This window comes from Chiloscyllium punctatum, chromosome 16 (genome assembly GCF_047496795.1).
Source record: "Chiloscyllium punctatum isolate Juve2018m chromosome 16, sChiPun1.3, whole genome shotgun sequence".
NCBI classification, from domain to species: Eukaryota; Metazoa; Chordata; class Chondrichthyes; order Orectolobiformes; family Hemiscylliidae; genus Chiloscyllium; species Chiloscyllium punctatum.
Genome location: NC_092754.1, coordinates 8,356,878 through 8,370,495, shown reverse-complemented (window position 1 = coordinate 8,370,495; position 13,618 = coordinate 8,356,878). Strand labels below are relative to the sequence as shown.

At 40.3% G+C, this 13,618-nt stretch overlaps 1 protein-coding gene across 13 annotated transcripts in view; it reads right to left on the bottom strand.

The window, feature by feature from the left end:
* The window catches only part of rerea (arginine-glutamic acid dipeptide (RE) repeats a), a 566,413-nt gene that overhangs the window by 22,285 nt on the left and 530,510 nt on the right, over positions 1-13,618 (bottom strand). For all 13 annotated transcript variants that reach the window (XR_011962674.1, XM_072586150.1, XM_072586154.1 and 10 more), the window contains 7 exons: positions 13,140-13,232; positions 10,376-10,575; positions 9,344-9,505; positions 7,821-7,934; positions 2,912-4,251; positions 2,482-2,704; positions 215-935 (listed from right to left, as the gene is read on the bottom strand). Coding sequence is in view for 12 of the 13 variants with exons in the window: in XM_072586150.1 (XP_072442251.1) it covers positions 215-935; positions 2,482-2,704; positions 2,912-4,251; positions 7,821-7,934; positions 9,344-9,505; positions 10,376-10,575; positions 13,140-13,232 (2,853 nt within the window). In the remaining variant the exon portion in view is untranslated. The remainder of the gene's footprint in view (positions 1-214; positions 936-2,481; positions 2,705-2,911; positions 4,252-7,820; positions 7,935-9,343; positions 9,506-10,375; positions 10,576-13,139; positions 13,233-13,618) is intronic.

Genomic DNA, 13,618 nt, shown 5'->3' with positions numbered 1-13,618 from the left:
ATCTATAAACTAGTGAATTACATGCATTTTTCACTGATAAGGTAACCACAAAATCATTGCACTTACGTTGTGATATCAGAAGCATTCAAATCATATTCTTTCACCATCACTGTATCATATTTACAAAATTTCAGCACACATAAATACACAAACAAGATGACATAATGGCTAGCAACTCTTTTGGCTGTTAATGATCAGACTTGAGTCAACTCACCTTGGTGCAATGGATCTTGCTGATGTAGGTGTAAGTGCGAATGTATGTGTGAATGCTGGTGATGATGTGGCGTCACATTGAACATCTGCAGTCTTGTAAGTGGGTCATTTGCAAGAGATGCCATGCGTTCAGCATGTATTCTTTCTGCTGCCAGTCTATCAGCATAAGACATGTCAGGCCGCAACTGAGGGCCTGCAAGTGCAAGTCTTTCTCTTTCTAGAGGATTCAATCCATGGTGGAAAGGAGGGAATGGATGAGCTCCAGCTGCTGGTTGGATTGTTAATGCACCATGCCTAGCAAATGGATCCATAGGATTAGCAGCTGGGTGAAGACCGTCCAGTTCAGGTGGCTTAACCTCAAAGCCTGGCTTCATCCTTTCACGGAACTCCCTTTCACGAATCTCTCTCTCCCGAATCTCTCTTTCACGTAGCTCACGTTCTCTCATTGCAGGGTCAGCGCTATAGAGGCTTGGCATATGGTAAGCCAGGATTGGATCAGAGGCATTTAATGGAACAAAGAATGGATGGTTACGATTGGTTGGAGACATGACATGCGGTCTTGCATATTCACTGAGAGTCCGTAGTGCTGGAGTATCTGGTCCAATGTATGGAGGGACAGCTGCGATGGTAGTGGGCGGTGGTTCAAATGAAGGCCTTAAATGAGCTGGCCCAACAAGTTGAGATTCTGCCATGCGTCCCTCATGGGAGGAGCTTGAAGCTTTCTGCAAAAGGAACGGGAATAAATTATAATATGGAGGGGGGAAAACAAATCGCAATCCTGGGATTCTGAAATAAAAACAAAATGTGCTGGAAATGTACAGCTGGTCAGACAGTGCAATCTGCTCTAATGGTTTTCAGGTTTTATATACTATTAACTCTCTTTCCATGGCCTAGCTTATTGATTTGTTTCCTCTTGCCTATTTTGACATTTTTTCTGCTTCTTCACGCAGGTTTAAAATTCACTTCCAATTAACACCAATGTTAGACTTATTATTTAGGATGATAGAGATCAGAGTGTTATTGATAGTATTCTTTATTATTTCTAGACTGACTTTAATAGTCTGAAAACCAGCTGCACATATATACAGACTTCTGGCAAGCAGTTTAGAATTTTGCAACATGTTGAAGAGGCATTCTTTAAAATGAAAGTAACTGTACTGGAATAAAGTTAAAAATCACGCAACACCAGGTTATAGTCCAACAGGTTTAACTGGAAGCACACTAGCTTTCGGAGCGACGCTCCTTCATCAGGTGATTGATGAAGGAGCAACGCTCCAAAAGCTAGTGTGCTTCCAATTAAACCTGTTTGACTATAACCTGGTGTTGCGTGATTTTTAATTTTGTACACCCCAGTCCAACACTGGCATCTCCAAATTATATACTGGAATAGGTTTACTACATATAATCTTTTATCAGTTTTTTAAGGGGGTGGGAGGAAGTCAGCTTATAGAATGCAACTGTATGTGATTTCCTGGCTTATGCACTGACATAATAAATTGGTGCAGCATAAATAGATAATGTGGGCAGCCAGTGTGAACAGTTATGCATCTGAGTTTCTGCCTCTGTCCTTTTTATAATACTGGCTCTCTTGCCTTTCGTTAGATTCACCTGCCAACCTTTTCTTAGGTAAATGAGCAGGACAGACTGACAATCTGTTGCTATGCCTTTGCCAAGGCAGTTTTGGTAGAAAATGCAGGATTGTCCCAGGGGCGAATCACCTGCTATGTTCCATCCTCTTCTGGAAACTGCCTGCAGCTTCTGAAAATCTACTCAACATTTAACAGGAGTTTAACTGCAAAAGTGTAATTATCTTACACCACCAGTGATGCTACCACAGTACAGCATGAAACACGCCATTTAGTCCAACTGGTCTTTGCTGATGTTTATACTCCACATAAACCTCTTCACTAAACTCACCCATGTAATCTTTAAGTACTTTGTGATGTTCTCAGCAGAACAGACAGATGTAACAATGGAAGCTGTAGGCTGAATGGTGGAGATAAGTACAACACTTGATGTGGTAGATGCTGATGAAGAGGCAATGGTAGGAGCCCCTGATGGGATGAAAAGATGCTGGGCTGAGAAGGGGCGGACCTTCTCCACCAACATATCTAAGCATTTTATCTCAAATACCTCCTGTGGCAGAGTTCCACATTGTGTTCCCTTCCTACATAAACTGGTTTGTCCCGAATTCTCAAACTGATTTATGAGTGACTTCCTGATATTCATAGAAGGAACAACTAAGCTGCTCTGAAGAGGAGCACCTACCGCTGCTCTTTCAGCTTCCCTCTCACGTTCCCGTTCGCGTTCCCTCTCCTTTTCTTTTTCCTTCTCCTTCTCCTTCTCTTCTCTGGCCTTCTGCTCAGCTTCTCGCCTAGCCTTTTCGATTACTTCTTCCCGTTTCTTGGCGAGTTTTGATCCTTGCAGTGGCACAAAGTACAAGTCTGATCGTGCACAGGAATTGTAACCTCGATCCAAATGTTTGATGAACCTAAATAAAAACACAAACGACAAACAGAGAAATGGAAGCATCTTTAAAACAAAACCATCGAGTATTTTTCACTTATTCTATTCTGCAGGATGCAACATACATTTTCAATTATTACAGCTTTCAGAATAATTAAGTGAAAGCAAAAAGAAATGCTCACTGCGTTTATCTTCTAAAACTAACAGCACTATAGAATACAATAAAAAATACCTGGCTGACTGACTGGCATGGCTAGGTGCGCTAACAATAGTTGGTTCTGGAGATGGACTCCTGTTTGGAGATGGAGGAGGACTGTCTGGATCGTCTGGTTCATCCTGCATTTCCTCTTTAATCTGAATGCTCGTCACTGTGGCAGGCGGAGTATTAGTGATGCTCCCAGCAGAACACATAGATGTAACAATGGAAGCTGTAGGCTGAATGGTAGAGATGGGTGCAACACTTGATGTGGTAGATGCTGATGAAGAAGCGATGGCAGGAGCCCCTGATGGGATGAAAGAATGATGGGCATATGGCAGCTGCGAAGGAACTGGGTGCGGTACTGCTTGAGGATGAGTTGCAGTCACTGGAAGGCTCTGAGCTTGAGTTAACACTGGGGGTTGAGCAGAAGGAGGCTGAATCTGTTGAGTTTGAGGCATTAACTGCAACGGAGGTGGATGAACAGAGGGAGTGTGATGGGTGGAAAGTGAGCTTAATGGCTTTAAAGCTGGAGGGGGTGGCAAATTTGAAGGCATTTGTGGGAAGGGAGGTGGTCCTGCAAGGTGGTTTGGTGGTTTGTGAGACTGTGGGTTAGAAACAGGAGTAATTGGTGTTGTGGGGGGTGGCTTAATATGAGGCATAGTCACAGGAGCAGGTGGCAAAGGCTGCTCTCTTGGAGGTTGTGACTGTGGTTGTACTTGAGGAGGTGGTGGTGGCTGTGCTTGGACTTGCGTAGGAGTGTGTTGCTGAGAGTGCGTTGTAGTTGGCCCCTGCGCAGAAGGCGGCTGTATCTGAGGCTGTGGAGGCTGAGGATTGATTGAGAATGGCGGACCTTGCAGTTGATGCTGTATGTGCGACTGAGCTTGCAGAGAATGAGGCAATGGTTGCACCTGAGTGTGAAGCTGAGGCTGTGTCTGGGGAAGAGGTTGTGACTGAGGTTGCAACTGCTGCTGAATCGGAGGGTGCGGTGATGTTAGTCTCTGGGGATGAAGCTGTGGTGCAGGCTGCATCAGTGAATGAGGGGGTGTCTGACTTCGAGGCTGTGAAACTGGAGACAATTGTTGAGAAACTGATACAGCACAGGATGATGCCGGAGGGGGCATCTGTGGTGGTTCCAGTGGTGCTAATGGCAGAGAGGCACATGGATTCTGATGTACTGGAGGCTGAGGAGGCTGTAATACTTGTTGCTGTGCAGAGGAATCAGAATCACTCTCATTGTCCCTTGGGCTCGGTATACTTGGTGACGTGCTGCGATTGTCTTGATCAATATCCTTTGGATCACTGCTTCCTTCATCATTAACACTGCGGCTGTCAGAACTCTCTCCTTCAGATGGCGAATTTGGTCTACTTATTTCCTGTTACAAATAAAAAAAGACAATGAGTCATCAAATACTATTTAGTGAACCTAATTTTATGATCATTACACATTAGCATAATTTTGACCAACTCTTATCTGACAGGAAGAATGGAAAATTATCAGTGTCCAATTAGGTACTAATTTTAAATCTTAAAGCAGGATTTGGTGTCACAGTGCAGTTGTTAGATGAGCCAACATTTAATTAATTTTCCCAGTTTTGACTACACCGCCAGTATATATTCCATCACAATAGTGAGCTGACACTGTCCACTTTATAGAAGCCGATGTTAAACCAGGTTTGATAGAAGCCACTGCAGGCAACATACAACACCCAATTTCCTAACTACAGATCCACGATGAAACAGCAAACAGGAAGCTCAAAAACTGAAATAAGCCACAAATCAATCCAGGTGAGTTTGTCTTTTTAAAACCCCAAGCATTTTGGACTATGCTTCTTGTTCCACAGCTGCCAATCCTGCTGAGTATTACAAGCATTTTCTGTTTTTATTTCAGATTTCCAACATCTGCAATATTTCGCTTTTATATTCATGATTCAGTATTATTCTGGTCCTGTTTTGTTGATTTAATTATAACGAGGAACCCGACTTCTTAAAAATAAATACGTAATATCATTGGGAGCTTGCTATTTTTTTCTGGATAAAGATGGAAACCTTGCTTTTTGAAGCTGGTTATCAAATACAGCAGTCCAAAAATGCAAAGTTAGAAAGGCACAAAAACTTGCTCACTAAGTATAAAAGTAAACTTTTGCCAGTTAATAGTGAAGCTTTATAAAACATAGTTAGTGGCATCAAAGATAGAGGCTCTAGCCCTTTGGTACTGTAATCAGCAGCTGCTGCTTCTATACAGGGAGTTTCATGGAGACAATTCTGAGACATCTCAGACTGAACATCATCATTTCCCCCATCAAGGGCTTAAAAAGTAATCTGCATAAAATATACTGCCTAGATTACGGAAGAATACAAACTAATTTGCAAGCTTAAAACTGTGATCATATTTGCATATAAATATTAATACCTACATTTTCAATACATGTTAAAATTTCAATTTGGGAGTTTATATTCAAAAATATGTCTTTTTATTAACATAATGTAATAGCTACATTTTAATCAACTTGTCACTGTACGGAAAAAGTCACAGTTTAGACAAAGTCTAATTAACTCAGATTTATTTTATAAAGCCTGTGTTTTAAGGCAAATATCAAGCAGATGGTGGGTCTTTTCTTTCGATTAAATAATTCTGAAGCACTGCCATTTACCACATACTGTACCTACACTGTCGAATCACACTTTCTATTCACCTGCAATCTCGGCTCTTCACCAGAGTCTCTAGGTCGAAATTACATTGTTAAATAAAATACCAAGGAATACAGAATTTAAAATCAGGAATATATTAAACAGCAATTTTATGTGGAAAAATTAAAGTATCATTTATAATTATGTTTAGACTGATCATCACAGGAAAAAGGCTAAAGCTTAATTTTAGAAGCACATCTTAGAACACTATTCCTTGGTTTCCGTTAAATACTTTTTCAGCAACGTTCATCTGAGATGGTCAAGGTCATCCTGATCATTTTCAACATTTCAAATCTCTGTATAGCATTTTTCTTTGCTGACAGGGAAGACAAGTACAGTTTATGGTTAAAGTGGCATTGCCGAATTCATTGTGAGATAAACCTACAATTTTTCCTGACCTTAACAGCAGATTGTGGTATAGCTTCATTTTCGATGTGGCTTCTTTCCTTTCTCGAGTCAATTTAGTTATTTAGAAAATGCACACACTTGCAGATTCACCTTACACTTCATACTTGTTTAACAAAATTAGCAACATTGATTCTAGACTTTTAAAACAAAGTATATCACTATCATTACAAACTACCTCGACTGACTGCCGTACAGTTTATTCCATACTACCATGTTACTGAAAAAATTGCAACATAATTGCACACTACAAAAAAAATTGTTACAGGACAGTCCACATGTTGCTGACATTCACAGCATGATCACTGACAATTCTGAATGTCAGAACCCTGCCATGTTTTCCATGCTAACAAATCCAATTAATCATTCAATTTTGCTTATAATGATGCCCATTCAGGTCACAACTAGAGGGAGTGGAAACGTGATTAAACAATCTGAATTACGCAATTTGAGGAAATTGTTACACTCCCCCCAAGTATTAAAAGCAAAGAACGTCATTTTTGAATTGCAGAATTCAAATCAATAATGTAATAATTGGTGGTCCTTGTTAAAACACATGGTCAAAATGGAGCCAAGAGGAAGACCTCTTCAGTAGATTGCTGGCAGTTTAAACAACAATCTGCTGTTTATAAATGTGGCTAATGTTATAAGTAATTAGATCACACACTTTGCCCAGTTTACTCACACCCTGTGGGAGCTCCATCTTGAGTCCTAAGGATCAGTGTTACTGGTAATGGCAAGAGGATTAGATGACAGTAGAGGAGTTCAAAGGGTTGTATTTTAGTGCATTTAGCTTCCAGTGGTATTATTCATGAAATATGAAGATTATGAAAAACTATATGCATTCATCTCCCAATTGTCATTTTGTTTACAAGGAGCTTTTTATCAATTCTGCATGTCAATACAGAACAGCGAGAGACTGCCTTTGCAAAAAGCAAACGTTTTCTTCTGTTACGTATAAATTACTCTTTGTCCAAGCTGAGCTCATTAATTTTTCACCTCACTCTTTCATATTTTTGTTGAACTTGTTTGAAAATTATAAACTAAGTGAAGTTTTGCCTTTTGATCTAGACAGAGGGATCCCAGAATCTGTGCACAGTTTAGTGTGGTGATAATATTGTAACAATCAGCCTCAGTAATTCTACGTCAGGAAAGGAAAGATCAGCTTCGTTGTCTCACTTCTGGAAGGTGCCACTTTCAGATCCAAGAGTTAACTGTGCATAAACAGGGTATGTTAACTACAATTGGCCAGAAGCTCTGGTTGATGTCCCAATTAAGGAGTCAAGTGTACATTTAAGAATGGTTTGATTTTAGTCGACAATAATAATGGCAGGACAAGACTGTGGGAGTATTGATAAAATTACTGGTTTGATTTGGACTGGAGTACATCAGTGAAACAGGATGTCAGATTGTGTAGTTGATGCGGACTTATTTAGTAGCTTCAAGAAAGAACTGGGCATTTTCTGATTCTGTCAGCGTTTACATAACACACAAGGTGGTTGAGTCATGGTCAATGTGGATTCAGTCTAGGTTGTACCCTCTTGAGCAAACAAAAAAAAAGTCAGCTTTTTTCAGTTGAGGGATTTGGTTTTTGATTGTTTTTCACCTTTTCCTGGCAACCACATTCCACCTGGGTGATAGGAGATCTCCAGAGCTGATGGATGGGACAACACAACTTTGTGTGGAACAAGTCACATGTCCAACGTTTGCTTTCAAAAAAGTTACCATAGACTTCTAGTGCCATGTAAAAAGTGGTACACTGCATGTTTAGTAATAATATAAAGTCAAACACCAATGAATTATGTATTGAAATCTGAGTAACTGAAGACTGAAGGCCAAGTATACATGCCTGCGTTTTGGATTTCTTTGCATTTAATCTTTCTGATTCTTCTGTATCAGAAGCAGCCTTTTCTCTTTGGCGTTTGGCACTCTTTGATGGCGATGATACATCATCCTTTGATCTCTGTCGTGTAAAAAAAATTGAAAACAATATGAGCACAAGAACAACAAACCAGTTACCCAAGTTAATAATGAATGTACTAAAACATGTAGCATCACCACAGTTTCTTTTAAGGAAAGGAATTTTCAAAACAAAGAACTTCAAGTAAAAAAAGTGAATCTTGATTTTAATTTGCTGCATAAACTCAATGTTCCTAAGATGAACAATAAGCCTGGACCATTTTCTACTGCAGGGCTTGCCTGAACATGACAAGAATTACTACCTTGACCGTGGGCAGAAGTCAGATTTCATGTCATCAGGATCCTTCATGGGGAATACAAGATGATGTCCTTTGACATCAAGTTGGGGTAGGTCAGGGGAAGAGGACCTTTTTTTTGTGGACTGGAGGAATACTCCTGCCCCACAATGAAATCACTACAATTTCAAAAACGTTCTTCTGCTGGGCCTCTTCTGGCCATGGAACCCTGTGTAGTCAGTTTTCTCTGATGGGCCCAACATTCACAAAGTTTGCCAAGCCTTTACTAAATTCACATCAGGGTCCTATTTGTATTACAGGACTGCAACTTTGCATACTGCTGACGCCACTGAATTAAAGTGGCTACAAGTAGGAATGAGGTATGAATGAGAAGTAACAGGCCCTATTTTAAAGGCCTGCACATCTCATTCTACAGTAAGATACATTTTCACCAAAGCATACGTCAAAGGCACTACCAACTGGAGTATGCATTACAGGTACAATTTCAAAATGTTTACCTCCCACAATTCAGCAACAATAATGGTAACATACATCAACCATCAGTTATTTCACTGATTCATTAATCTTTGTAGCTGAATGGCTTCTTTCCCACAAAAATATTAAAATCGGGATTAATTTTGTGATTAATTCAGAGTAAAGGAGACCAATCGCGATTTTGTTTCAACTAGAAAACAGATCTATGGCACATGAAATATAATCACTGCTCTACAACAGAATTTGTTGAATATGAATCAATATTTGTGTTATTACCATTCACAACATCATCTAAATCTACTAAACTTCAAAATGAGACTGGATTTTGTTGAATTTTCAAAATATAGCTTATTAAAAAATTTAAGGAAAAAAACCCATTATTTTCTGATGCACCAGATCTAAAGCCTTATGTCCACAGCTTTAAGATGATCTCTTCTCAAAATCACAGAATTGTTATGACATAAAGGAGGGCATTCAGCCCATGATGCCTACACTGGCTCTTTAACCAAACATCATTACCTCGTGCCAATCTCCTGCTTTTCCCCAGACCCTTGCACACCAGTTCTATCTAATTATCCAATTCCCTCTTGAATGCCTCAATTGAACCGGCCTCCACTACATTTCTAGGGAGCTATGACAAGGTAGTATGCAACTGCTTTCACAATGACTATCAGAACATTACCTTGCTGGATTTTTTCATAGAGTCTGTTTTGCTATCATTACTAGATGTGCTGGCAGCACTGGGAGAATTACGGCCACTGGACCTGATGTCTTCATTGATAGGCGAGGTCCTACCATCAGGGCTGGCTGTCTGCTTTTTCCGACCACTGCGCAGTGAAGACATCTAATTGACAATAAAATCATTATTAGACCCGCATGCATTGGGGTGATTAATAATTCATAGGTGCTTTTATAACTATGTTAGCTTCTAATTAATATTCTCCAGTTAATTATTGGTTAACGTTGGTGGCTGAGATTCCATTTGCAATCCTTCTACTTTTAATAAGAAAAACTGTAAGCTAATTCTGAAGGGACAAGCTTCCCTTCTATGTGTTCAAAGGAATTACACAATTACTTTGACAAGACCAGTTCCTGTAATTTGAACACTTTGTTTAATCCCATTGTAAATACTGGAATTGCTCAATCTTTTTTAGCCTGATTCATGTGTCATTTATTTCAAATCCTGTGCCCAGGTACTTTAATCAGGAGTACTGTGCAAATTAAAACCCAAACGTTTTTAAAGTCCAGCATATGTTCTTCAAACTTCTAGTGCTTTATTACCTGTGAGTTGGACAAGTGTTTTTTTTTGTTGCAAAATAGAACTCGACTTTTATTCTTTTGTTAGCCTTCTATTGATTTCATATTGAATGACAATGGGTCCCCATAAATTTGAAATACAGAATACCCCAGAGAAAACACTTTATTTATGCTATGTGGATAAAATAACAACATTAAATCACAGCTGCTCGATGTCATTCAGGCTGCATGATCTAAATGTTTTTAAGAGAGATGATGTATGCCACTATGTGCCATACTGCATCACAGGTCTGAATTTCAAAAGGCAACAAATTAAAGTATATGCTTGTCCTAAAGTGCATTGGAGGATTTCAAAGAACATTGCCAAACTACTCACCGCATCTGCGTCACATTGATTTATGTAAATTTAGTCTCCTATAAATATAAAATATGAAAGAAAAAGTAATGACTCTCATACCGAGCCCCTGCTCCTTCTGGTCCTCATGCTATGTTTCCCACTGAGCCCATCTTCTTCTTCTTTGACTGGTTTAAACATAAATGGCGGTGGATCCACTGGTTTATCGATAGGCGGCAGTTCTGCGTATTTCTTGAAGTGAATTCGACACTCTGTGCACAGTAATATATTGTCCCTTCCTCCGTGGTGCCAGTCTTTGGATGCTGATTTTTAAAAAAAGCATATTTCCTATCAATTTCATGATACAACTATTACATATTTACATCAAGACTAGTGAGAAAGCTCTACAAGTTGGATGAACTCTAACTGCATCTTAGCAATGGGACACATGGAAGCTAAAACGGAAGACCATGAAATAAGTTTCCCCTCTCGCCTCACTTACAGTCCCTTTCCTTAAATTTATTGTTCATTATCACAACATTAGATTAGATTAGATTACTTACAATGTGGAAACAGGCCCTTCAGCCCAACAAGTCCACACCGACCCACAACCCACCCAGCCCCATTCCCTTACACCTAACACTATGGGAAATTTAGCATGGCCAATTCACCTAACCTGCACATTTTTGGACTGTGGGAGGAAACCGGAGCACCTGGAGGAAACCCACGCAGACACGGGGAGAATATGCAAACTCCACACAGTCAGTCGCCTGAGGCAGGAATTGAACCCGGGTCTCTGGTGCTGTGAGGCAGCAGTGCTAACCACTCTGCCGCCCAACATTGCTGTCTCAGGTGGCACAGAATTGTGGCCAACGAAGATGAAGGCAATTGTGGGCGGCATGGTGGCTAGCACTGCTGCCTCACAGCGCCAGAGACCTGGGTTCAATTCCCGCCTCAGGTGACTGTCTGTGTGGAGTTTGCACATTCTCCCCGTGTCTGCTTGGATTTCCTCCGGGTGTTCCGGTCTCCTCCCACAGTACAAAGATGTGCAGGTCAGGTGAATTGGCCATGCTAAATTGCCCGTAGTGTTAGGTGAAGGGGTAAATGTAGGGGTATGGGTGGGTTGCGCTTCGGCAGGTCGGTGTGGACTTGTTGGGCCGAAGGGCCTGGTTCCACACCAAATAATCTAATCTCATCTAAAAATCAGAGCAGAATTTTTTTCCTCTTCTACTGTTACATAGTACTCATTGTTGAACAGAGTGCTATTAGATTCAATCATTTTTCATTCGTTCAGAAGATTTGGGCTTTGCTATAATTGTCCATCCTTAATTGCCCCTGACGTGGTAGTGAGCTACCTTCTTGAACTGCCACAGTCCATTTAGGTAGACCCACAATGCCATTAGAGAGGGTGCTTCATGATTTTGATCCAGCAAAAGAATTGCCAAGTCATTCCTTGGAGGATCAATTACAGGTGGTGATGCTCAATGCATCTGCTTCCCTCATCTTTCCAGACAGCAGTGGTATTGGGTTTGGAAGGTGCTCCCTTAGAGCCTTGGTGAATTTCTGCAGTGCATCTCTTAATTGGCACACACTGCTGCTACTGAGTGTTGGTCATATTGGGAGTTAATGTTTATGGATGTGGTACCACTTTGGCTTTCTTCTGGGTGATGTCAAGATTCTTGAGTGTTATTGGAGCTGTCAAGGTAAGTAGGGAATATTCTATCACATCCTGACTTGTGCCCTGCAGATGGTGGACAGGCCATAAGAACTCAGACAGTGAGTTACTCGATGCAGGATTCCTAGCCTCTGACTTGTTCTTGTAACAATCTAGCAGTATTTATCTGTAGGGTCCAGTTCAGTTTCTGGTCAACGGTAAACCAAGGATGTTGATAATTTGGGTTTCAGCATTGCTAATGCTATCGGAAATACTGAATGTCAAGGAACAATGGTCAGATTGTTTCTTGTTGGAGATGGTCATTGCCTGGCACTAATGTGGTGTGAATATTACTTGCTACTCAAGTCTGGACTTACTTGTTCGATATTTACTGCCTCATTATTTCAGGAGCTGCAACCTGTGCTGAAAACTGTGCAGTCATTAATGAATATCCCCATTTTTGACCTCATGATGGAAGGAGGTCATTGATGAAGCAGCTGAAGATGCTGGGTCTTGGTCACGACACAGAAGAACTCCCACAGCCATGCTTTGAGGCAGAGATAACTGACCTCCAACAACCAAATTAAAGCTATTAATTTTCTCCAAACCCAAATGAATTACTTCAGGTGCTCCCTTCCATGACATAATCCTACAATAGCCACAAAACGAAGGGCTTGAAGGAAATGAAAATAAAATGGTCAGAGTATATAAGTGTAACAGAGGAATGTAACTACTAAATATCTCCATTTGCATGCTCGCAATTTAAAAAAAAACTGTACTCTGCTGACTGGACAGCAATCACTAAGCAACTGCTAGTCTAAATGGTATTATTATAATAATGTACAAACTCCATAACACTGGCAACAAGAGGGCCTGTTTGAGGTTGTTACTGAATACTGCATCAAAAGTGAGGGCAAGGAAGTGAGAAGAAATGATGGCGATGTCTTCTAAGTAAGCGAATCATGCCAACGACATTATGAATTGGATACCTGTGTACAGGATCTCCTTCACTCACTTCAGCCTCCGGTGCAGTTGTGCCAGTAGCTGCACAACAAAGGGCGCCAGATTTTAAACGAGTTCAATAAAATACACTTAAATAAAACCTAGAGTTGCCCTCTGGTTCAGCACCTATCAAGGTTTAAATGCACAGATACTGTCACTTAAAAACAAAGTACTGTAACTGAACTCATCTCTCATTACGTCTCACAGCAGGAATAATGAAAAACATCATACTGGTGGTGAAGCAATGACGACAGGCGTAGCCCTTCAGCTCCTGTTCACTATCTTCACTGTCAAAGTCATCCTCACTGGCGGAGCTGAGATCCACTAGGAAAAGAAAATACTAAAATGAACAGTTTTGCCAAAAAGCTTACGGTGAACATTTGCAGACAATTCATTTCATTGTTTGGGTTGACATCAAGGAGTATTTGCATTTTAAGAATTTGTGAAGGTGCATAGCTGGTATTTTGAGCAGTGATCAAAGAGGGTGGGGGGGGGGACAGGGATCAATCTGCAACTAGGCTGAAGTATTTTGTGTTTTAACAGAAATTTTTTCAATCCTTTACTGAAGCTGCACTTGCTCATTTACTCAAAACATATTTCTGTATGTTATAACTTCTTTCCAAATTGTTAATTTTATTTTCAATGTAGGAATTACAACTGCTAACATATATTTTACAATGTTCTTCCACAAAATAAACAGTATTGTATTC